At 39.6% G+C, this 26,757-nt stretch overlaps 1 protein-coding gene across 1 annotated transcript in view; it reads right to left on the bottom strand.

Annotated features, from left to right (window-relative positions):
* The window catches only part of RTN4RL1 (reticulon 4 receptor like 1), a 247,488-nt gene extending 229,160 nt beyond the window's left edge, over window positions 1-18,328 (bottom strand). The window contains exon 1 of the mRNA XM_089657711.1: window positions 16,589-18,328. Within this exon, the coding sequence (XP_089513837.1) occupies window positions 16,589-16,601 (13 nt within the window). The 5' untranslated portion in view covers window positions 16,602-18,328. The remainder of the gene's footprint in view (window positions 1-16,588) is intronic.
* Window positions 18,329-26,757: the final 8,429 nt, after the last annotated feature.

Here is a 26,757-nt window from a genome sequence, read left to right as displayed (position 1 = left end):
GATCTTTTAGTCACTAGTATTTATTCACAGCTCAGCAGAAGAAGGAGAGCATACTAGCAGAGGAAAAAATTAAGAAACAACCTATGTCTATTGAGTATGATTTTATACATTAATCTACAGTGATAGCTTCATAAAATGTTCAATCTTTAAATGGAACTGACCATTACAACACTGTTTAACCTTGAACACAGTTTTATTTAAAATCAGCAATTTATAACCAATATATCAGAAGCCAAATGGTCTACATGTCCCCTCTGTATCATTGCAACGGTGACTGTGATGGCTGTTCTTCTACAGCTCACTTTCATCTGTGGTTACTGATATCCCACTGATTCTAGAAAATAGCACAATTTGGTACAATGATATGATCATTGTCAATGTTCGTCTGTCGCCTGAACTGGTAATACATTATCTGAATAGACCCATTCATAACAGCAAGCTACAGAGTGGTCTTTTTACCATAAAATCAGAAACTATTCTTGACAATGTCTAGACTACAAAGCAAGTCAGAACTCATGTGAGCAGGTATCTTGTTCTTCTAATTGAAAAAGATGGTTTAATTTAAGATATATCATGAGATGAACAGCAATTTAAATTAGATGAAGCAGTTGTTCACAAAACGAAAAGTACTATAAGCAAACATTTGCCTAAGTAATACAATACCATTTATTCTCTTTATAGTCTTTTTGATGATATATTAGAAGTACAGTACATGAAAAAAGGATCAGCATGATGTAAATAATGTTATCAACGCTTGTTAATGTCTAAAATAAATTTGATTCGATTAATAGTTTTTAATTACATAAATACATGGGGCAGCCATTTTGACTTAGTGTATACATACTCACGCTCTGTGTCCTGCAAAGCTACATAGTGGTTGTGCTCTTCTTGCACAGCAGGTCTATGAATCATTGAAAACAATGCAATCTGTGAAGCCAATATCTTATCTCCGTAGTGTAACTCCAGACAGATGTAAAAAAAGCTCCTTTCAGTCTAGCTATGCATTAGTTTAAAAAAAGCCCAATAAAAATGTTTTTACCTAACACTAGCACAAACACCTGAATTTGTCTTGATATTTAGCTTCTAGTGATCAATGTCCAATCTGCAGGTTTGTTTGGAGTGGGGAAGGGGGTAGCCAGGCTTTATTGTATAACTGGCCTAGATCACAAGAATGGTTGAACCAAATTACAAGTGTAAAACCATTGCCAATATGTTTTTCAACTGTATATGTAGACATTTGCCTGGCATCCCACTTCAAACAAGGTTGTAAGATGTTGAGTTAAAAGCAGAAGTATCTAAAGTGGTTTATCTGCAAATCTAAAAAATAATACAATAACAAAATATGGAAGAGTAGGACTTCAAAATGTGATAGTAACATAAAAAATGTTCTTAAAGATAAACACTGCAAAAATAATTGAACACATATGCTTACTAAAAGGTGTATAATGGTGTCTCTGGCCAGTTCATTGAAAAGGGCTGAGTTAATAATTTGTACATCATATTCTGCTCATACCCAAAATATATTATGATTTGGTCAATAAAGCCTTGGTTTTTTCAGTGCTTTTCTACAGTGACCTTAACCCAGGCTTAATCACCTGGCAGTGGAAATCAGCAACATGAAACATGACACTGTTTTGTACAGGTCCTTTTGTCAAGCAATTATTTTTGCAAAAAGAATAATGTGTTCTTAGACTCAGCATGCCGTTTGCTTACTAGAGCTGATAGTCAACTCTACAATCCCCCATGGAATAGAGAAATGGGAGGATAGTTCAGTTATGACTCATTATTGGAAAGTCTCTCTTCTCAACAGTCCCTGGCCCCTGAAGTTCTTCTGCTTATGACAAAAAATGAAGGCCTGGATCCTTCAGAATTTAAGTAAATATGCTGTCTGATGCCTGATTTGACAAAAAAAAAAACTGCACGCTGACTTCAAACTTGGTTGAACCTGATCTTTTTTTACAGCATAATGACTTGCTGTTTCCCATGGACAACATTTGGTAGTAAAGAAGTAGTGTTTAGTCATTTTCCCAGGCAGCAATTTGTATTCATATGTTGCCCAACATTCTTTTATTAAATATATTAGTAAATATACATAGTTGACCAGCCAGGAAGCTAAAATAAAGAAAAAAGTCACCAAATCATATAAATTGCATGACCTGGAAATATCTCTGTTACAGTTCTGGATAGAGACTGGCCCAAGAGTGCCCTTTAGTAAATATTACCCTAATGCAAAATTAGCATGCAATGTTGTTAATGTCATTAATGTATCAAGGATAATGCAGATCTAAAGGACAGCAGATGTGTTGCCATAAAAACAAATACAATTGTATCTGTCATTTTTACATTACAAGTTAAAAACCATTGGACTATTTGCCACATACAATAGCCTTTAATTTAATGAATTTGGATTTCTGAACTATAATCCTAATAATTGAAAATTATAATTTGGAAAGTAGTAATTTCCTTTCTAGATCACAAAAGGACAATAAAGACACAGCATGCCATAACGATGAATAACAAGTTTAAAAACATTTTTACATTGGGAAACATCTTACATCATACAAGATAGCATGTAGAACAGGAACTATGACATATATACTGACATCATATAGAGGTTCACAAAAATAATGCACTAAAGCATGTTATCTCCATAAGGAAGAACAGGGGTGAAGATTGTGTTCATCCACTACCAGTCAGAAATCAATACCACATTGACATTTGATTAATTGGGGTGAATTAACATAAATAGAATATCAACATGAATTTTTCTGCTGTCTTGCTGTCTTGAGTGAAAGTGTCTATTTTCATAAGTTAAATGAGAGCTTTTGATCTGCAAATTTTTATTTTCCCAACGGTGGCTTCAATTTCAACAATGTAGACTACCATGGTGGAAGATTCATGTTTTCCAATGCTGTATTTAGTTGTAGTAACTGAGTACCACTGGGCTGATTAATTTCAGCCTGCTAGCACTTTGTAGTTTCTGGCACCTGACATCAGCATTGTGAGTGCACATGGTTTGAGTGGACACTTTCATCTTTCATAGGTAAGTTTTAGATGGCTGGGAGAGCAGGTGGCAACTACTGTATGCTTGATGCAGAACACACCAACAAAAATAATTTGAAAAAAGTAATTTAAGCATTAGAAAAACAAATAACTTCATGTAAAGCAACAATTTCACAAAATGTTTAGAAAGCCATAACCTTGCTCTGTTAAATGGCAAGCAAAGAATTTCAGGTAAGAATGCAGCCAGCACCATTTGGCCTTTAACATTACTAAACGTTGGCATGCTGCTAAGAGGTTAAACTCACACTTAATTCCTAGTTAATATAGGTAGTATATTTTACTGAACGTTAATGTTTTATGTACTGTTTGTGTTGCTGTTGAGCACATATGCAGTGTTTGTGTTGCCAGTAAACATCTATGTACAGTTAATGTTACTGTTGAGCACCAATGTACTGTTGTGTTGTCTTTGATCACCAATGTACTGTTTGTGTTGCTGCTAAACACCAATGTACTGTTAGTGTGGCTGTGAGCACCAATGTACTGTTAGTGTTACCACTGAGCAGCAATAGACTGTTTGTGTTGATGATAAACACCATTGCATTGTTAGTGTTGCTGTTGACTGTCAGTGTACTATTAGTGTTGCTACTGAACACCAATGTACTGGTTGTGTTGCCACTGAACACCAATGTACTGTTGTATTGCCACTAACCACCAATGTACTGTTAGTGTTACCACTGAGCAGCAATAGACTGTTTGTGTTGATGATAAACACCATTGCACTGTTAGTGTTGCTGTTGACTGTCAGTGTACTATTAGTGTTGCCACTGAACACCAATATACTGTTTGTATTGCCACTAACCACCAATGTACTGTTAGTGTTACCACTGAGCACTAATGTTCCACTAAAGTTCTCGCTGAGTACAAATATACTGTCAGTGTTGCCAATGTATTATTAGGCCTCATTCACAGTATAACTCCTGTGTTTAGTTTTTCATCTGGGAAGTGTAAATACCTTGTTTGCTTCCCACATCACTTTTTCCTGTATTTATATTGAAACTTAGAAACTCATTATAATAATTTATATGCTTTTAGAAATGTCTTCTAAACACATATAAACAGTGCCAGTTTTAATGAGACTTTAGTGTTGCCATTGAGCACAATGCAGTGTTACTGGAAAAAAAAATAGCAAATAAAAAAAAGTAATATAACATATACAATTGCGACACAAATCATATTATTAAAAATTACCGTTCCTTTTCAATCAGCAGCTCTGTAATTTTTCTGTAAAATGCAATTCAATATGGATACCTGGAGTTGTTCTGTACACAGAATGTGTACAGACAGCCCCCCCCCCTCCCCCCCAGCAATATAATTTCCTGCTTGTGTGTTTTGGTCACTGATTTTCCCAGAAGTCTGCACTAAGGTACAAATCAGGTTTCAAGCATCCACTGCAAAGAAATGTCATTTTTGGTCAGATACTCCTGAAGGTATGCAGACCCTGCAATTTTCCTCATTAGAGCCCTGCAGGTGCTGCTGCTGACTGATAATTAGGGACCACTCCTATTCCCACTCACTTTACACATGGACACAGATAAACATCCATCTCTTTCTTCAGAAAAACAAAAGGTAGGAATCTGTAACAAAGTGTATTAAAATCTTTGCAATGTATATAGATCAGCCAGAGGGGAATGTTTCTTTCTCAACAAAAGTGGAGTTGTGCTTTAAGTATTGCAGCTGAGCACCAATGTGCTGTTACTATTACCACTTAGCATCAATGTACTGTTAGTAGTGCCGCTGAGCACCAATACATTCATAAACCATGAACTTTAGATTGGAAAAAAATTTTCAGGAGTTCTCTTAGACCTAAAAATGTATTCAAGGGTTCCCCAAGGGTAAAAAGGTTAAGAGAGGTTGGTTTTTGTCATTGCAGCTTTATGATTATGACTTTAAAACAGGATGAACTAATTCCAGCTTATAAACAAATCAGAACAAGTTATACAACTGCAGTGGCTAACTACAACAAATTTGTAAGTTTTCCTGCAGACATATTCCCCCAATATATTGGTCGAAGGTGATTAATTTAACAATCATATCGTGTTATGCCGAAAATATGTTTTTCATTCTTTTGATGTTGCTGTACTAATGATCATTCCTTTACTGATCTGTTGTCTCAAGTCTTTTCCTTCTATGAGTCTCTTTGTATTTAATGCCATCTTTGAGAATTTACTAAGTGGTAGGTACAATATATTGCTACAAAGAGATATTCTTCATAATCTCTCTGCCAACCTGTATAGTCAACTTTCAAAAGAAACTTTGATTATATATAGTTATAAGGCTGCTTTGGAAAAGATGGTGGAAAGGAAAAGTACAAGTGTTTTATGTTAGATTCTGCCTTACATTTCCAAACCTGTACTGGAAAACCAATATAATCTTATTTAATAAGACAGTACAAACAATGCTGAAGTCCAGTGATTAGCAAACCAGAGAACAGCACATTGTGTGGATATACAGTCATTGGATAACTGAATTTTACACTGTTTATGGTTCACTTCGTGCATACAGTTCAAATTAACACTCCCGTCTGTGTTCCAGTGTCTTCTGACTATGCTCAGTGGGCCAATAGATGAGCATGCATTATATTGACAATGAGTTGCACATGCTTATGGGTGTGCCATGACATCATGACTTGGAGTTACCTTTTTTAACAGGTAAAGAACTGTTTGTCTACTTAATGCTGGGGATCCACAGTGGATAAAAAGCATTTAAAAGCAGACTGAGGGTTTGGGCTGTTGTCTGTTGTACCTGCGAAGCAAACCTAATTAGATTCAGTCATGACCAACAACTAAAGTGAAGGAACACACTTAAATCAACTAGGTTGCTACAGCTTATTGCCCTGTGTTCTTTGAATAAGCCCAGTGGAGTCAGACTGGTTGCTAAGAACCCGCTTTTACTACTTCTATTTTATCCAGTTTGTAAATATACTCCATACAACACCTAATAACGTGTATTGCAGGAATCTAACAGTCACAGATGAGTTTTATGGCCATGCAAAGTCCCAAAGGATCAATTAAGATGATATAATACATAACAAAGGTAAATTGCAACATCACAACTACATTTTGCCAGGCATTGACATAAAAACATGTTTTGATTATATATAACATTTTTGGTTTTTGCATTTCTGTTTTACCTTTTCTTTGTACGTATGCTGTCTTTCTCACCATTTTATATGTCTGTTTAAATAGTAAGCAGTATCTGTGTTCTTTTCTACCTGGCTGGAAAGCATCTGGTGGGAGATGTCATTCCTCAACCCCTGACCTCATACTATTCCAACTGCTTGAAAGTTGGAGCACACATCCAGCTTTACTGCATATAACATAACATAACTCATTAATGTATAGCTGTTTATAGACTTGTAATATAATATAATATAATACTTGTAATATAATGTATAATGTTGACTCAGCTGGTATTATTTTTTTTTAATCAGAATCGTTTTTCAGTAAGGTTTTTCTATTTTTAGAAAGAAGCAAAAAACTAGTGGGTACAATTATACAATACCCATTACATCCTCCCAATCAGAACTGGCCTCAGCTAGCAAAATCATTGCTAGGTGTAGCGGCATTCACCTACCCCTTATAGATTAATGTTATTGACATCCAGCCAATGTCTACAGATCAACAAAGAGCATGTCCTACAAAAGTATACAAAAGATATGTCTTTTTTACCACTAGAGTGCTGATTCCATAACAACCATGTATCCTGACTTTGGTAATAAACTGGTCGACAGTTAAGTCAGCTATTGACAATGTTTAACTAGGATGTCATTCTTTTAATCCCACCTATGATCTTTCAGCTGGTTTTTTTTGAGCATTTCTACCTGGGACATATATACAGAATACGTGAAGTGCTATCTGTAACATCAAGCTAGGAGACTGTGCAAAATTAATGATGTAAGTGCAAAGCCTGGAGTTTCTAGCCATTTCCCCAACATTGTGTACATTTGGTCATCCTCTAGATTGGTGTGCATGTTTTTCTTCCTGGATAGTTGATATTAAATTTACGTGAACAAGGGAAAGGAACTGCAAGTAGGAGGCCAGTGCCAGTTTGTTGTAGAGTCAGCAGTTCTCAGGACAGGTTTTCTGACTTGTCTAACTGACCATTGCCCCCTAGAAAGGATAGCTGGTGTGCTTGGTGGCCCCCTAGGTACTACAGAATATTGACCAATACAGCTAAAAATGGCAAAATCAGAAAATCTCATAACTTCAGGCACCTTAAGTCTTAGGAGCCAGGTAGGCATAGTGATAACTAATTCCCTTTATACATGAACCTGTAAAGAATACAATACATTTTTGTATGCCTTCTGGGCAACATATTGCTTTGTTAACCACCAAGTTGGACAAACTGTGCCACCAATAGATTCAATGGTAGTTTTATTTTGTTATATTACTGGACAGGAGGTTGGCCAAGTTAAAAAAAATATTTCCCTGCATACCTTCTTCTGTACTGATAATCTCCTAAAAAATCTTTATTTTACTTGTATATATGATTCTAGCAGAATTCTACAGAACTTTTAAAAAAACAATGAGGTGCTCTGTCCATACTCCTGAAGGAATTTACAGTCTGATGTCCCTACCACAGCCCTTCACTGACACCTTATAGAGCCAATCTGATCAGAAGCTGACAACCTACTAGTATTTTTCAGGGAGAAACCAGGGCACCTACAGTAGAAAAACACACACAAACGCATATTCATCTAAAAGTGTTGTTAAAATATCCTAACACAAAACAGCTTGCAATTTATATTTACTGACCCCTTAAGATTTTCATATTCCCAACACAACTGCATAATAAGTAGTCTTCTGATCTGACAATAAAGGAACCCCTAACCGCTCCTCACCCAGAATCCTCTCCACCATCATCAGCCCTCCCTTCCGCCCACAGCATTTACTGGGAACCATTAAACCCAGAGGAGAGACAGTGTGGCGAGAAAGTGCAGCCCAGTCCTGATCTAACTCTCACTAAATAATTCAGAGCTTGCATTAACTTATAAATGAGTGTGTTTGACTGATTTTGTGGTTGATGTACAGATAAATTCTAATGAAAGACAGCTACAAGATTTTAAATAATTAATTACACTGCCACTTAACAAAGCTCGACTGGCACTCGATGCTTAACAAGATACAACTTTAAGACTCAGAATTTGCCCAGAGGCTTGAAGTTGGTTTTTGCCAATCAGCATTCTTAAGCCCCCATCAACTTTTCTAGCCACCTCCCCATTATACATGAAGAGGTTATTATATTTTTAACATATGTTCGCAAGAGGCGAACATGCTGATAGTTGTGTTGTACATCTCGGTTTGCAGTGTGTCTTGGGAAAGCTGCAACAGAAAAGGTGATAAGACCTGAATGTGCTGAAGACAAGTGATCCAGGCAGGGAATTAGCTATCGGGATAATGTAACACTACCGTGCTAGGGCCTGCCTTCAATTTCTAGAAAATATATGCATATGACTCAGGAAACATAGGGAGACAGGGTGCTTTGCCTGCAGTCACTAATGTCATGCAAATTAACATTTAATGTTCCACTGCTGTCAATCTGCATAGATTTGCAAACTGAAATCTATAGTAAAGTGCTAACCTGTTTATCTTGCCTTGTTCCTAGCAACAAGAAACACCACATTTAATTACTAAATGCACACGGGACTTGGAAAAAAAACATATACATGCAAGTAACAGGCATTATACACTTAGGCAAATTTATGCAACATACTTTGCCAATTACTGATTTTTGAACATGGAAATTGCTAAAAGAAGACTGTGTACTTTACTGAATGATACAATAAGTGCTATAATTTACATGGCAGTAACTGATCTTCTAGAAAAACACAAATTCAAAGGATGGAGAGCTGGCAATCTAAACATTATTCTGAGGAATGAACAGACATTAGATATTGATTACAATACATTAATCTGAATATTAGACTGTTAGTACATGGCTGAAAAAATAAAATGTGAACTTGACATGTCCCAAAATGCAAAAATAATATCTGTTATTAATGCTTTCTCCATGCAGCCAGGGAGTTGTCAGGCCCCCTAAGCTTCTGGGTCCTATAGCAGCTGTATGTTCTACTATGTCTCTAGTTACACACTTGCAAAGAACAATAAAAATCACAAGTCTGCTTTCATTAGTATAGGTATACAGTGAAACGTTGATATCTAAATGGCCATTGAGCATTACTGCTTATTGGTTATTTCTGCAGTAAAGCCTATTTAAGGTCTACCTATTTATTACTGTTTATTACACCATCAGACAATATATACAGTAATAAATAGATTATTGTTTCTGTGCATTTAACATACTACTATGTGCTGCAGCAATGGTTAATGCTGAATTCCAGGTACAAAAACATTCATTTAAATATATTCCTCAATAGCCACAAAGTATATAAATCCACTTTGTGTGTATCACATGGCATTGCAAACCCAGTTATTGCCTTGCAGCAGTGACATCATTATTATATATAGCCTGTGCAAAGAGAAGAACTGTTTGAGGCACCCAGAAGATATATAGACTGCTTGCTGAAATCTACAGGAGGGTTGCAGCTAAGACCAGTCACCCCGCACAAGGAGAGAGAGAGCAACAGTGACCAGTCTTTATCACAGAAAGTTCCTGCACACAGCAAAAGTTTCACACTGGATAGCTGCCCATATCTGGAAGAAATGCACAAAGCATACCAAAAATCAAATAAGAATGCACATCTCTCTTGTATTCGGACAATATTTGCTTATTGCTGAGCTCTTTAAAGCACCCTGTTTTAGTAGCTTGCTAGAGAGTTGGACCACTACCCTCACAAGCAGCAACCTGGGTCTCCAGTGTTCAACACTACCACTACATATTGCTCCAATCAACAGTACTGCTCAGGGAGTAGAATGCTGTGTGTGTGTGTGTGTGTGTGTGTGTGTGTGTGTGTGTGTGTGTGTGCGTGCGTGCGTGCGTGCGTGCGTGCGTGCGTGCGTGTGTGTGTGTGTGTGTAGGGGGGGGGCAGTTAGGTATTGGATTCCTGAAGACCAGGACTGCTGCTTGTATATGAGAACATCGGTGCAGCTGTTCAGCATGATCTTTGAACAGGCTACTTTATTCTTCTGCGTCAGCACTTAGTAATAAGTTAGTAAATAATACTGATTGTATGATTATTTAACATATCAGTGCAGTATACGGAATATACTATCTAACATACAAAAATTAAAATGACAATAATAAAAAAAAAATGAAAAAGGTACCATATTGTGCTTGTTAGCATGTTGTGTGTGCATGTTACCATTTTTTGTGCATGCGGGTGCCTTTCTGTGTACATGCTGCCATTGTGGGTGTCTATGTGTGTGTTTGTAAGTGTGTGTGTTTGCATAAAGTTATGCAGTAAGGGAATACATATGTAGATTTTTGCTTGTCCTGACTATATATTGACAATACATCATGATGATCAAAGGTTTATATGCCAGTATGATAAGTATAATAATATTAATAATATGTTACCATTTCATGTTTCTTAGTTAAATATGATTATAGGCCTTTATGCTGCTTGCATTTTTACTGATATCATGGCTATGCATGAGAGTTGTGTATGCATATAACATTCAATTGCCCCTCATTTGGAGGGACTGTCTCTCTTTTAAACCTAGTCCCTCATTCACTGTTTTTTTAAATAAACACTAATGTAAAGGAAATGTAGGTGTGAAAAAGCATGATGGATTTAAGCAATCATGCCCTTGCTTTTGTTCTTTACAGTCTCCGTTATTGGTGGGTGACCATGATGTATATTTTGCCTAAATATTCTATGCTTAATGGTGGTCTCTCTTTCCATGTTATAAGGTTGAGAGTTTTTTTTTGTTTGAATGTGTGTGCTAGTACATGTGTGTGTTTCTACATGTGTGCTTGTGTGTACTGGATCTATTCTATCCCCACCTTAGCTGATGTTTTATAAAGTAATTTACAATGCAATAAAGCAAAATACATTAAAGACTTCTTTACACAACTTATTTCTCCTAAGTAAAACGCCTGTAGTAGCTCTACTCGGGATACCCCAGAAACATAAAATAACATAGAAGTATAAAGATACATTGAAACCATTGAATAATAAAACTTAAAATGTTGGGATAAAAATACAAGAACTGAATTAAATTATTTGTTAAAGGTCCAAGGCTGTCTTTTTTATTCTTGCTTCACTACTCAGTTACTGAACTGGATCAAGAATGCAGGTCAGCTGTATCTTCCTTCACTCTATGCATGCTTGTCCTGAGTCAAAGACTTGCTTAAATAGTAAAGTAAATATAAGGTTGTCAGTCACCAAACATGCACCTTTAAAAACTAGTCCATAATGGTGGCACCCATATCCACTGCATTTAAAAACTTTACTGACAGTATGGAATTGGTATACCAACAAGAGTAGTGTAGATATATATTTAGTATAACAGTATAATATTATACCTGGAATAATAGTGTTGCAATATACATTATAGTAGTAACATATTACATTAATAGGAATAGTTATAGTAAAGCGGTAATATGGGCAATGCATTAGTAGAGTAGTGGTACTCATAGAATAGTTGTATATGCAGTAGATTTCCTACAGCAGTGTTGTAGATTCTGAAACCAGGCTTGTAGCATTACAAGCATTAGTTAATGTGTTGCATAAAAATATTGCAGCAAATATTAAGCTATTTGGTAAGACTAAAGGGCTTTAAAGAATCAATGCTCCCATTAATGGAAGCCTCCAAGGGTTCACTTTTCTGTCTGCTTGGTGCCCTTGAACACTCTTCAAGGACAAGCGGTGAGAAAGCATCACTCTGAGGCTGGAGATTTCTGTTGATTAGTACAGTAGGTTTGAAGTCTTCTTGTAAAGAATTAAGTCAATATGGCATAGGCTGAGTGTGCTGCACCTTCAGCAAGCTTAGGAATTTTAAAACAAGGATGATTTTCCAAAGGACGTGTATGATGCTATATTAAAAAAGAATTAATTTAAGTGCATGCATATTTTTTAATGCTGTATGTAGAAAGAAAAAAAACAACTTGAAATGTGCGTTTGAGTAACTCCCTTGGCAAAGGGCCAATTATTTTTCCCAGCAACCTGTCACCTTGACACCAAAGCACCAGGGCAGATGGGAATGACCTGTATAAACCTTCTGGGCATAGAAGCCACAGCTATACAGTGTAAATTAGAATTCCTAGGGGGTGAAAGTCCATATGCAGACGCTGAAAAGTTGTGGCCAATATGAGCGTTAAAAGAGCCCCTTTCAGAGTAAAATGTCTTTCCTTATGCAGATTGCACATCATTTATACTACATCATGTTAAAGTCCTTTCCAAAACATAAACTTCTGAAACCTTTAAAAGACCTAACTGTTGCATGGCACAGAGGAATCCAGTGCAGTCATGCATAGTGTGGAAACTACTGTAACAAATATCCATAAATCCAGTACATTAAATATGTGGACCAACTTTTTGCTGTCCTTCATCTAGTGGCCTGACTGTCATACTCATCCTCTGCCTTCAGTACCTTTCAGATAACTGCCCTGGAACAGACGTACAGATCAGAAGTTCAGATTATTTGCATTCTTGTTCTGGATCCATACTCAGAAAGTAATGAATCAGAGGATTAGTATGACAGGCAGGCAAAGGTCAGTTTCATATGGATTGTTTAAGCTCACTTTTAGCATTCTTCTCAGCTGTACTTATCATGTGGAAGTAAACCAACTTATCTAAGAACTTCTCTAATAAACATTCATCATTTAATATATCTATCAATTAACAACATGATCTTCTAATTGGCTATGGGTCTAGTTTACAGTCTTCTTGTACAGGTTACAAAAATTACAGTAAATTGTAGATGGAGGAAATATTTGTGAAACATCCATATATAATAAGACTGCAGATATATAATAAAAATATAAAAAATAAAATAATTTAATGGAAAGTATTGGTAGTTAACATTCTACTTTTGTAATATTGAGGGATTCTTGGTTTTGAATGATCAAAATCGTTATGTGTGTAATCCTGCCATCTTTTAAACCTCCCCAATTTTTTAGTTAGTATAACAGTAGAAAAATATTTATCATATTACCTGCACTGGGAACAATGATGACGTGTACAGTGCAGTAACTCATGGCAACCAATCAGCTTATAATTTGATGTAGCAAGATCAGTGCAACATGAACTCTTTATCTGCTCCAGGTAGCTGCATTTCTACATTCTCTTCAATATGACCATACTAAACACATAACAATCTGAATATCTAACTTGTAAGCAAATAGATTGTAATGTGTGTGGATACCAACAGACAAACTCCCCATAAGAGTCTCAAGAATGTTTTAATAGAAGTCACATGTAAATGTGGAAATGGAAGCTTGTTAACACCACCTCAGCCTAGCTGTCTGCATAGATTGTCACTGCTAAGTGTTGCTAGCCCTTGTACACATATGGGATTAATAGTGTGCTTTTCGCACAAACCAGGACTGACTGAGTTGTCCTCAGGAGATAGTTTGGAGAAATCACTTCAGACACTTGCTTCATCCCCACTTTCCAGCCCTTTCCTTCAGAGAAGCAGCAAGTCTCTCGCACCTTTAATAACCTGCTGATGTGATCCATGCTAATGTGTAATGTCCCTGCTCCCTTAGGGAATTACATCACCATCTGTTTTCTTCTATTTGACTTTTCTTTGCAGGGATAATGCATTTGTTCACAGCCTCTTCCTAATGCCCATTTGCGACCAAACACCATCCCAATTCCAGCACTGTGAACCTCCCCTCAGCTGTTGGTACCAGTCCTGGAATTATAGATGGATACCAGGCTGACTTTCCAGACCATGGTGATGAAAGAGCTGTGCACCCAAGCACTATAAACCTAAATTTTAACTGAATTATTGATAAGTCTCCTCACATGCCACTGAATTCCATCTGCCAACTGCATTCCTTGCTATACTTATGAATTAAAAGTATGATTTGATTGTAAACTTCAAAATTCAGTATTTCTGCTGTCTGTTTCCAATTATGTTCTGTTTTACAGTACTTTAAAAAAAATACAGTGGAGCAATATAAATAAATGAATACAATATTACATTAACTGTGAATCCAACAAATTTTGGGGGGTGTACAATAAGACAAAAGCAATGAAAAAGTGCAACAATAATGCAGAGCGCTGACTAAACACTAGACAACTTTGTGGCAATTGAGTCACTTTCATCCAACTTTCAGCCACAGCCATCTCTTCATCACCAGCAACTCAAAATAAAAATGGGATAGAAATTGAACAACCACATCAATGCCACTCAAAGGAACATTTTCCAAAGATTATTGCTTGGTCACTTAAAAACAAGAAACCTTTCTTGTTGAAAGCAACAAATCTCCTAATTGTATGGCCAGTATAATATATCTTCTAACAGTCCTGACTCCAATAAATGTGATTTGTTGTTTTTTTTTGTTTTTTTTTGTTTTGTTTTATTGTACTGAACACTTTCAGTGCTTTCTGCATTGCTAGACTGAGTGTGTTTCTTTGTGTTCCTGTAAAATGAGCCAATACATTTAATGTAGGCTTTCTGCTCTACTGAGTGCAAGGTGCTGGCAAACTGCTCGCTCTTTAATGGCAACACTTTGGTCAGTAATAAGAGATGACATCTTAAGTTTGTCTCTCTCACATTGACAAATGCTCATAACAAGTAACTTAACACACACACACAAGAGCACAGCTAACCTGGAGCACAATCACTGTTCAGTCAGATGCCCCAGATCAATACAGGTAACATTAGAGGGATACACACAGCCCTGCAAATGCATAGTCAGTGACAGGTGACAGGGGACACGGCTCAGCTGGGCACACACAAGGCAATCAGGGACACATATAGCAGCAGATGACGTGGACAGGCTTGAGGAATGTGGTACCCAGTGCAAGAATAGAAACAGAAGGGCAGACAGGTGAAGTGGGCAGGCACACAGCCTCACCATCTGGGCACAGTCAAGAATATAACATAGGCAGGTGACATTCTCTAAGCAGTTTACTCCCATGGTATTGCTATTGTCACCTAATGCACTCCAGTCTATTAAAGGACAATCTAAACAATACAATAAACATTTAAGATACAAGCACAGTCAAGTGGCCATTGTTTAATCACTGTTAAGATTAACGTACTTACGTAGGGGCTCCGTCATCACCATGTACAGCTCCAAGGTCAGCACCATGGGCACTGTGGAGAGTACTGTGGACAGCACCCTAGTAAGCACCATGGCGAGTACTATGGACAGAATAAAATTCAGCACCATGGACAGAGCCATGGTTAGCACCTTGGAGAGTATTACAGACAGCACCATGGAGATTACTATGGTTAGCACCATATTCAGCACCGTGGACAGCTCCATAGTCAACACCGTAGACAGCACCATGGATAGTATTAAGGGTAGCACCATAGTCAGCACCATGAAGAGTATTATGGGCAGCTCCATAGTTAGCACCATGACCAGAGAACTATGGGTAACACCATAGTCAGCACCATGGACAGCACTGTGGAGAGTACTATGGAGAGTACTATGGACAGCTTCATAATCAGAATCATGGACAACACTATAGAGAGTGTTATGGACAGCACCATAGTCAGAATTATGGACAGCACCATGGAGAGTACTATGGACAACACCATGGACAGCACCACACTTAGCACCATGGAGAGTACTATGGACAACAGAATAGTCAGCAACATGGACAGCATCATGGAGAGTACTATGGACAACACTATAGTCAGCACCATGGAAAGCATCATGGAGAGTACTATGGACAACACTATAGTCAGCACCATAGAGAATACTATGGACAGTACCATGGAGAGTACTATGGACAGCACCATGGAGAGTACTATGGACAGCACCATGGAGAATACTATGGACAGCAGCATGGAGAGTACTATGGACAGCACCATGGAGAGTACTATGGACAGCACCATGGAGAATACTATGGACAGCAGCATGGAGAGTACTATGGACAGCACCATGGAGAGTACTATGGACAGCACCATGGAGAATACTATGGACAGCAGCATGGAGAGTACTATGGACAGCACCATGGAGAGTACTATGGACAGCACCATGGAGAGTACTATGGACAGTACCATGGACAGCACCATGGACAGCACCACCTAATCGGAATAATACCCAGCAGTTTAGCGATGACAAGCTGAGGATTTCAGGACTATGCTGCTCCGGATCCAGGACCAAGAAGAGGTTAATCACCCCTGCCTAGACTCCTGCCTTTAAGCTTTCCGCTCGCTAAGAACTTCAGGCATCCATAACACAATACTAGGCTGCTGGAAATAAGAAGCGATCGTTAATAGGAGTTGTAAGGGCCATGGGAGAGCTCTGCATTTTTGGGATGTGTGAGCAAAGCAAAGATATGTCGGATATCAGTAAACTACCATGAGAGGATCCGGCTGTGTCTGCTCGGGAGCAGTGCACAATAAATGATGGATGTCTTATTGTCGGGCTGTAAGAAGTAGTTGTCACTATGTGCTGACCTGTCACATGAACGGGCTCCCCATTAGCACCCTACCTGTGCGCTGCATGATGCCACCTGTGCGCGTCTCAGGGACTGTCCGGCTCCTCCGGGCGTTCCTGTTTAATCCGAGAGGCACAAAACGAAGCCCTTCTCCCCCTGCTCGTACTTTAATGTCCCGCAGAAAGAGGCAATCCGAGGAGAAGTGGGGAGAGGTGGGGGGTGGGCACAAGTCCTGGGGAAGGCAGGCGATCTGCAACAGTGGAATATGTCCTGGAAGTCCTTAGAGGGGCTGGGTGTCCCCCCAGCTATGGAAGCAGAAACTCTCTCCTCGGTGTTCCGTCTCTGGGTATTTAGGGGGGGAAGACGCCCCCTTTTTTGGCTGAAAACTGCTCACACCTCTCCACCCCCTTAGAGTTGGGGGAGAGGAGTCTAAGGAGAGTCATTGAGCCCCTTGTCACCAGAAGCTGAGCCAGGAGCTGAGAGACTGCCAAAGACAGTCAGCGCTGATGAGAGCCCCCGTCCAGCCAATTGCTCCCTTTCTGCGATCCGGCTTGTCTGTGTATGTATGTGTTTGCTCCAGCCTTTCTCAGTGTTCTCCTCCCTCCCTCCCTCTCTCCTCCCCTCTGCTCCCTCTTTCCTCCCTCTTTACCTTTTCACTCTGTCTTCTTACCTATCTCCCCTGTCTCTCCATCACTCTTTCGCTCTAAGCTCTGTCTGTCTCTTCTCTCTTTTTCTCTCTTCTCCTGTATTCTTCTCTTCGCCTCCCTCCCTCTCTCCTCTCTTCTTTTCTCCCTCTTTACATTTTCACTCTGTCTCCTTACCTATCTCCCTCGTCTCTCCATCACTCTTTCACTCTAAGCTCTATCCGTCTGTTCTTCTCCCTACCTCTTTCTCCCTCTCCCTCTCTCCCTCCTATAGTCTTCTTTTCTTCTCCCTCCCTCCCTCTTTCTCTCTTCTTTACCTTTCACTCTGTCTCCTTACCTATCCCCCCTGTCTCCCCAGCACTCTTTCACTCTAAGCTCTTTCTGTCTCTTCTTTTCCTCTCCTCTCCTGTGTTCTTCTCCTTTCCTCTCCTCCCTCCCTCTCTCCTCCCCTCTGTTCCCTCGTTTCTCCCTCTTTACCTTTTCACACTTACCTATCTCCCTTGTCTCTCCAGTTTTTATTCACTCTAAGCTCTATCTGTCTTTTCTTTTTTTCTTCCTCTCTCTCCTCTCCTCTTCCTCTTGTATTCCTCTCCTCTTCTCCCTCCCTTTTTACCTTTCACTGTCTCCTTACCTATCTCCCCAGTACTCTTTCACTCAAAGCTCTATCTGTCTGTTGTTCTCTCTCTCTTTCTCTTCTCTCCCTCCTGCATTCCTCTCCTCCCCTCCCTCTTTCTCTCCTTTTTACCTTTCACTCTGTCTCCTTACCTATCTCCCCTGTCTCCCCAGCACTCTTTCACTCTAAGCTCTTTCTGTCTGTTGTTCTCTCTCTCTCTCTCTTCTCTCCTCTTCTCTTCCTCCTGTATTCCTCTCCTCTCCTCTCTCTCATAAAACGCCTCCCATATAAAATTTATGAAAGCGCTTTTTGCTTGCAGAGTTCAAAAATACCATCTTATTCCCAGAGCAGGCTGCTCTCAGCTGCCATGTGATGTTGCTGCTGCCTCTTAAGGTGTTTTTCCTCTCTCTCTTCCCCTGCTGCTTTGTTACTGAGAGTTTCAGTCAAGCGAATCTGTGGCTGCTCCTATTGGAGAACAAGAGATGCCAAACTGAATGCAGGTAGCTGCCCTTCCCATGCCATGGCACCCATGTGTCTGTCTTGCTGGATGCCCCCAGGCTGTCTGCTCACATCAGCAGCAACTTCACCAGCTCCTGATCTGAGAGATCAAACCCAGCAAGCTGCCTTCCCTATGCTCTCTAATAGGATAGAAAATGAGAAAAGGCCAGTGCCCCCTCCTTTCCTTGACTCCCTCCTGGTGTGTCCACAGTTATCTGTTCTCTACCCTCAGCTTTGCATAGGAGAAGAAAGTGGGGACAAGTTAACCCCGTTAACCAAGCTAGCACCAGACAGGCTCCTGAGGCCCAGCTCTGCGTTACATAAATCTAGTTCTTTTAGAGATTTTTTTGCCTGAGTTCAGCGATGTGGCGGCTTATTAAAAGAAGGATTTATTTTCTCCAGCTTTGAAGAGTGCATCAACTACCAGAAAAAACAGAATTATTGATAGAATCGTACAGTAGAGGAAGGACAGACAGACAGAGGACGCTCCCATTTTTTTCCCCAAAAAACTATGGATATGGAACTCAGGCTATTGATCCCAGATCAATTATGTAGGCTACATGCTTGCTGATATACAAATATGAAAGTTTAAGAACAAATAAATTTGTATTAATGTAATGCTTAAACAGTTTAATAATGAGCCTCAGAGAAAAATCATTTCATTTTCAGATAACACTGGCATCCTGCATATGCATATTTAAAGCAGATTTTTCACTGGATGGCTGGCTGAGCCAGTGTAGTCATCATTACATCATTAAAGCCCCAATTCAGTAATTAGACAGAATCTACCCATTCAGTGATAACCCCCCAAGGGTTAACTGCTCATACAGTCTAAGGGGTTCAGAAATACAGAGTAATACCTTATTTCTGTAAGCTGTCTCCATCTGTGTGGCTGGTCTCCCAATATCTCCTCTCTAAAGCTGGCCATGCACAATACAATCTGATTATACACTCTCTGTACAATCTCCTTCAAAGTTTACCAAAACTGTGTAAAATGAGGACAAACCTAAACAAGTCATTGCATCTGAATCAAATCAGGTAGACCCTTGCAAAATGTAATTGAAGGTAGATCTAAAGGAAGTTGTTCAATCATATTGTATAGTGTATGGTGGCCTTTAGGCTGCCTAAACACTGTACATTAGCATGTAAATTTACACAAATAATTCTGTATGAGGACAAACCTAAATAATCTATTCAATTTGCATCAAATTAGACATGTCCTTTCATTACATAGTTGATGATGGATCTAAATGAGACTGTATAGTGTATGGTCAGTTTAAGACAGGCATTCTCCTGTCTCCAGCACACACAATGCAGGTTAATACTCATTTATTGTGTGTGTTGACCCAGAGGGACTACCCACAGCCTAGCGCACCATAGGGAGAGCAAAAGAGCACTGGAGCCAGCTGGAGAAAGGGTGGGTAAGTAAGTAGCAGTTTCTTTTGCTCTCCCTAGACCCAACAAGCATTTAACCCTTGTAGTACAGGGGAACCCACTGCAGGGAAGATTTTGTCCTAATATCTGGAGTTGCACTTTAAAAGAAGTCAGCAATGACAGCATCAATAATTCTACATTAAAAGGTACATTTTAAAGCCCAATTCTAGGATTTGGAGATAATTTACCCAAGCAGCACTCCCCACTCCACCCACACTGCATAGGTTCCTTTGGTACCGTGGGCTCTGGGCCCTCCCTTGGTGTCATCACATACAATGCAGGAGGAAGAAGTGCAACCACAGTACACTATACAATCTGATTGTACAATCTCCTTTAAATCTACCAAACATCAACTATGTACTGCATGGTCCTGTCTGATGACTAATTGTATAAATTACAGTATATAGATGTGTTACAGTTTAGAGAGATTTGGAACAGCTAAAGGAAATTGTACAGAGATAGTATAGTGTATGACCACCTTTAAAGAGGAGGCTTAGCATGACCGGTCACATGGGGGGAGACTGCAGGGGTATTACTCTTATTTACACTCCTAGACTGAAAGTTCGGGGGGGGGGGGGGGGGGTTGGGCTCATTGCATGGATAGGAGGATGTCTAATTCCTAGAGCTGGACTTTAAAGCAAACTTGTACTAGGTGTTGTCAGCAACTGGCAGTGATTTTGTAATGGAGACAGCAAGTATTAAGGGTGGGAGGGAGTGTTCTAACAGATACACTTAATGTCCACCTCCTCATACTTACCTTCCCATTGCCATTCCATTTACCCAGTGAAGCAAATTGACACATGCAGTACCTGTGGGGGCATGTGACACTGTCCTTTTCTCTTGTGGGATAATGCTGGTGTTTGCTGATTGGCTAGTTAGGCAATCAGGGCTGTCCCATAAGAGTCAGGAGAGAGTCCTTAACCTTGTGTAAGCTCAAAGTAACAACTTTGACCTTACACAGGGCATCTCCTTCTCACTCCTGGTGCAAATGTATGGGGGATGTATGTATAGGTAGGGGGGAACTACTGCAGGTTCACTATAAAGATGCAGACCCTAGACCAGTGCTATGCTCATCCTGGCTTCACCACTTAAAGCATAACTAAAGGCAAAACCTTTTTTTTATATTTGAATAGATGGTGAGGGGTTACAACCCTTGTCAGGTTTTTATCACTGTGTCCTCGTTACTGAGATTTGCGCTCTCTAATTGTCCTGATCACCAATGTCAGTGGGAATGAAAATGATGGTAAAACCAAAATTTTGAGTTGCTACCAGAGCTGTATCAGAGGGAAAATCATCTAATGGAGATGCTTGTTCCCATGAAAACTAATAGAAGATACCCCTCACATCGGAAAGATATGCTTTCACTTGCTGTTGAGCCTACAGGGCAGGAAGTGAAGGGAAATCTTTCCTAATGAGACACAGATGGCAACCTCCCCCTCCCCCCCCCAAAAAAAAAAAAACTTGACAGAAGTTTTAACCCTCCCCTACTCAATTTAAATGAAAAAAGAAAAAGATTTGGATTTAGACTGGTAACAGTATGTTACAATCGAATTTTCCAATCTATTTAGGACTCACCAACAATTACTGTATGTAAAGCAAGGTCCTACCTCAAAAATAACATTGAAATGATATCCCAATATGAGGGCCCTCACTCTATTCAGTTACTGATAATTTTGCTATCTTATAGATCAAATCACAAGAAAATTTGAGTGTGTAGAGAGTTTGAATTACTGAATTGAAATAAGCATGCATCCAGTGAAGTATGAAGTTCTCTATCACTGATGCAGATTGGTAACTTGCTAAGTAATAAAGACAAGATTTAAGTACACCTTTAAAACCAAGTCATCCTTGGCACATCCCATTAATCTATCCTAATAGGCTCCTGCTAAAATTCACGTTGTCATCGCTGAGTAAAAAATCAGTGGAAAAGAAGAGGTGTTTGCTCCTTTTACCTTACCCAGAACAGCAAATCATCTGCATAGAATTTACTTAAAGCTAAACTCCAGGCATGGTTTTTAATAGATATATTGGTCCAGTTTGGTTCAATGTAAGTGCATGTATTCCATGCATATGGGACTGCTGTGGAAGAAGAGAAGCACTGTAATAGTCACCACTTTAATTCCAACTAAACTGAATATACTACTACATCTTAATATTGATGTGAACACCAACAGGCCTGAACAATATATACTGTATAACTTTGTCTAGTTAGGAGACTGATGCATGCTGAAGTGCTCTCTTCACACAGCTAAACATAGTATGGGCTTTTTCACACAAGTGTTGAAAATGGGTGATTGGTTCACATTTTTACCACTCCCTGACTACCTATTAATACCATTGAAAATTTTTAAAATAGGAGTGGATGGAGGTAGAAACGGTGCAGCATTAACGTTGCCTCACGCCATTGGCAGACGTTGAGGCTTTGCAACCACCTCCATTCACTTCTGTTGAAACGTACTGCAAGCAAACAATAACTATACTGTAAATGCATCTATGGCATTTACAGTGTGTTTATGGTGTAGTTGAAAAGTCTCAGAAGTGATATTTCCCATTTTAGCCTTGTAAAGGCTCTTTCAAGTGGGCAGTCAGGGGATGGTAAAAACAGGAGGCTGAGTGCGATTTGAACTGCCTCCTGTCTGACCTATTGCAATCTGATGGAGGTCTCATATCCTGGGTGGATGTCACATAACAATTGTACACAATGGATGGATTCCATTCATACTATTCATTGTGTTGATCTCTGTTATTGATGATAGTGATTACATGGTACAGACAGAGCCAATCACAACCCATTTGTACCATGTGCTTAGCTGTGGCCAATCACAGTTAATCACAATAGTACACACTGAATGAATAGAGGTCACCCACAAAAAATGGTTGAATATAACAATGATTATCACTGTTATAAGCAATCATAGTGTATGAAAAAAAAAATCTGAACACCTCCCTAGAGTAATAGAGTGTTACTATTTTTTTTTTTACATACTATCACTAGTGAGTGTCCCTGATCACCACCACACCGGTTTTATGATGGTGCTGTACTGCACTGGTGACAGTATGTAAAAAAAATTCTTCATTTTCCAAAAAATTGTGACAAAAAATTTCCAATTTAAAAAAACTCGCCATGCCTTTTACTAAATACCTGGTACTGTCTACTTTCCAAAAAGGGGTCATTTGGGGGGTATTTGTACTGTCCTGGCATTTTCAGACCTCAAGAAATGAGACCAGTACATCAGGAATGATCGATTTTCAGATATATATATCATAGTTTGTGGACTCAATAACTTTCCTATAGACTAAATAATATACATTGAGTTGGGTTATACTCACCAAAGAAATGTAGCAGTAAACATTTTGGCTTAAATTGACAAAGAAAGATTATTTATTTGCAAAACGGCAGGCATTTCGGCCATGTGACTGGTTGTCACAGCGGTCACATGATTGGAAAGCTCCCAATAGCAAGTAGAGGTCAGAAGCAGGATGTGCTCCCTCGGCACAGCATTGTTTACATTTTGGCATGCATATATGCGGCCTCTCAGCGTTAATACCATAGAGAGGCTGCATATATGCGTACGGCTGGCGGGCAGAGGTTAAATACTAACAGAAGAAAGCACTATTTGTGTAAAAAAAAAGTACAAATTTAATTTGGGTACAGTATTGCATAACTGTGCAGTTGTCATTCAAAGTGTGACAGTGATATAAGCTGAAAATCGGCCTGGTCTGGTACTGCAGTGGTTAATGCCCCAGCTGCCCTCCTGAACTATAACAATACAGCTAGACATGGATGCACACATGCCATTATTTTTTTACTCAAGCTTCAGAGTTTGATAGGTGGCACTGCCACTATTTAATTGTGGGGACTAGAAGTACATGCTTGTTTGTAAAGAACATAAATGCTGGTATTAAAGGGTCCCATCCACAGTCTGGAGGATGGAAGGGATAGTTGAGAGTGTATACTTTGTTTAAATTGCTTTTAAAGTAGAACTCCAGCAAAAAAAGCATTTCATAGTTGTGGGTAGAGTGGTGAAAGGTGAGAACTAGGGATGAGCTCAGACATGGATCCTCATCTGAACCCACCTGAGTAAGCCTGCCTGGCAGCTGGCATTGCACTGGGCCAATCATCTCATGGAGCGATTACCTGCGAATGATCGGCCCTGAAAGCAGAAAGTCTAGGACCCATCATTCACATCTAATTACTTCATGAGATGACAGTTCCAGACATTCTGCATCCAGGAGCTATCAGCCTCCCACTGCTTTTTAAGGGGTCTGCCGCCTGAAGCTAATCGTCAGGACCTCCCACTGAGCTCCCTTATGTAATCGCTAACTGCCCCATTTGCAGTGGCGATGGGGTCAAAAAGGAGAATCTTCTTAGCAAAACACCACTTAATATTAAGCTCTTTTATTAGGCCTCGTTCAACCCATACGTGCAGAAAACTGAAACTGATGCGCAGATTTCACTTGCAGAGACATCAGTTTACATCAGTTTTCATGTGCACTGCAATGAGTGTTATACACATTGCAGATTCCTGCGCACAATCTGCAAGCGACACTGGTGTTGTGGTGTGAAAAGGGCACATAAACAATTGATTTTGTTGTGCCCTTGCAGAACACATGCAGAAAAACGGATGTCTCTGCACCATGGTGTGAAAGAGCCCTTACAGCAGGACAGGACTGCAACCAGTGGTTGCATACATGCAGTTGCTAAGGGACCTGGGGAGGGTCCCATTAGGGAGGCTGTTGAGGCAAATGAAACTATTAAGCTTCCAGTCTAGAAAGACTGACCTCAGATGCACAAGAGTCATTGGGATCACTAGTCACGGATCCCCTTTTCCTTTATCAGTGTTTCTTTTTTATTTTTTAACTGACTATTAGAACACCTCCTTTAGCACTTGCTGTGAGGGTAAAAGATCTCAGACTTTAAACCGAGGACCTGATATGTACAAAATGACCAGCGCTATTCAGAACCAAGCAATTAGTTGGAAATTAAAGTTATTCTAAAGGATTTTTTAAAAATAATAAGAATAGTTATACTTACCTGCTCAGTGCAATGGTTTTGCACATAGCAACCCCGATCCTCCTCTTCTAGGGTCCTCCACCAACCCTCCTGGCTCTTCTCCACTGCCGAATGATCCCATAGCAAGCTTCTTTCTGTCGGGGCATGTGTGTTGGCTCAATCCTGAGCCATGCTCTGTGTGTCCCTTGACACACATAGTGCGGCTTGGCCTAGCCCCTTGCTCTCTCCTTACTGGCTGTGCTTGACAGCAGCAGGAGCCATTAGCTCCTGCTGCTGCCTCAATCTCCAGTAAAGAGAGAGAGAGAGAGCTGGTGCTTTGGGGCACAGCACTGGATTGAGATCTGGCTCATGTAAGGGGTGGACTAGGGGGGAGCTGCACACAGAAGGTTTTTACCCTAATGCAGAGAATGGATGAAGGTAAGAAACCTTCTACATTTAGAACCAATTAAAGGTTAAAAGTGAATTCCTTGCACCGCTGCCATTATCCATTATAGAACACTGACTATGTGAACAGACTTCTGTTACCTGCTCTTGATTTAGGCATACTTTATGTTAAGATCAGTGACAGTATCCTTAGAGTTGACACTGCCAGGTACTACAGAGAAGGGCTGCCCAGGGGCCCAATAAAAACTTTATTATGGAACCCCATGATCTGTAGTTATGCCCCTGGTTGCAACTGTTCAGCTTCATCATATACAGCACAAGCTTGGCTGCGTTGGACACTATCATGTTGATTACTCTCTTATGTGATCAGTATTCAATGGATATTTTGTACTGAAATTTTGCCATTTCCCCACTCAAACCACATACACAGACCACTGTTTGAAATCAGACATTATTTTCCATTTATCATCCCGTCTAACAATTTATACAGTTCTGTTAAGAAGATTATCATAGCTAACACAGCCTACATTAAAAATGCAGAGTACTGATATCACACTTCCAAAATATATAGATGATGTATGTTATGCAATTTCATCTCTAAGCGATCCCTGGTGGAGTACATAATTGTAAAACCCTAATATGCCTTCTACCTGATATATGCAACTTTCTATATAACAAATTAAAAACGTTTAATAAGGAAAAATGTATCCCCATTGCAAAATAAAGGCATTATAGACATCATACCTTAGGGTAATATGATCAATATAAAATATAACACACAACTGTATTGCTTAGAGGAAACTCCAGCCAAACTGCTTAATATACAGTTGAAAAACATCTATGAGACTGTGTAACCTGAAAAAAAAGATGTCTAAGCAAATGCATATTGTTCTGTGATCCAGTCATTTATAGAGTACTCCAGACTATGAAGTAGTATAGCAAGGAGAGTGTAAAACACTATTGTTCAATGAATGTGATTCTGTACAATCTGCGTCTCTCTGCTATGTTGCTTGGACCTGGTGACACCTCAGACTGAAGCTTCTCTTTCTTGTAGGTAACCTAAGTACCTCCCCCAGTAGCATACCATGGATGTTGTCCACCCCAGGAGCAGGCAATAAGGTGGTGCATTGTCTGCATGGAGGCCATTCAGCTGATCTTACTCAACACTGTGTGCACCAGCATTACTCAGCAGAACTAGTGGGAAAAAAATTATCAGCTAGGTAAACACCAATAGTGTTTTTAGTTGTCTGTAAAGGGTCACTTCTCCACTGACCACCAATGTAAGGGGCACTTCTGAAATGACCACCATTGTAAAGAGGAGGACTGCACTGACCACCAAAGGAGGCTAGTCTCCACTGACCACCAATGTAAAGGGCATTCTTCCCGTTAGCCAACAATGTAGGAGGCACTAAACTGACTGCCAATCTAAGAGCACAGCACGGAAAAGGGGCACTTCTTGGTCAACCACTAAGGATAAAGTTAGGGCTCAGAGCCACAGGGAAAGCTGACACATCTTTATAAGGAGAGATACAGTGCTATACTGTGGAGTGCAGTGTGGTGATCTATATACCTTTGTGTACCCCCCTCTTTCTCATCCACCAGATCTCCTATAAGCCTACCTGTTCTTCTTACTACT

This window comes from Staurois parvus, unplaced genomic scaffold, assembly GCF_062004578.1.
Source record: "Staurois parvus isolate SC_StPar_1 unplaced genomic scaffold, SC_StPar_1.0 ptg000029l, whole genome shotgun sequence".
Lineage (NCBI taxonomy): Eukaryota > Metazoa > Chordata > Amphibia > Anura > Ranidae > Staurois > Staurois parvus.
This window is presented reverse-complemented; position numbering and strand designations above follow the sequence as displayed.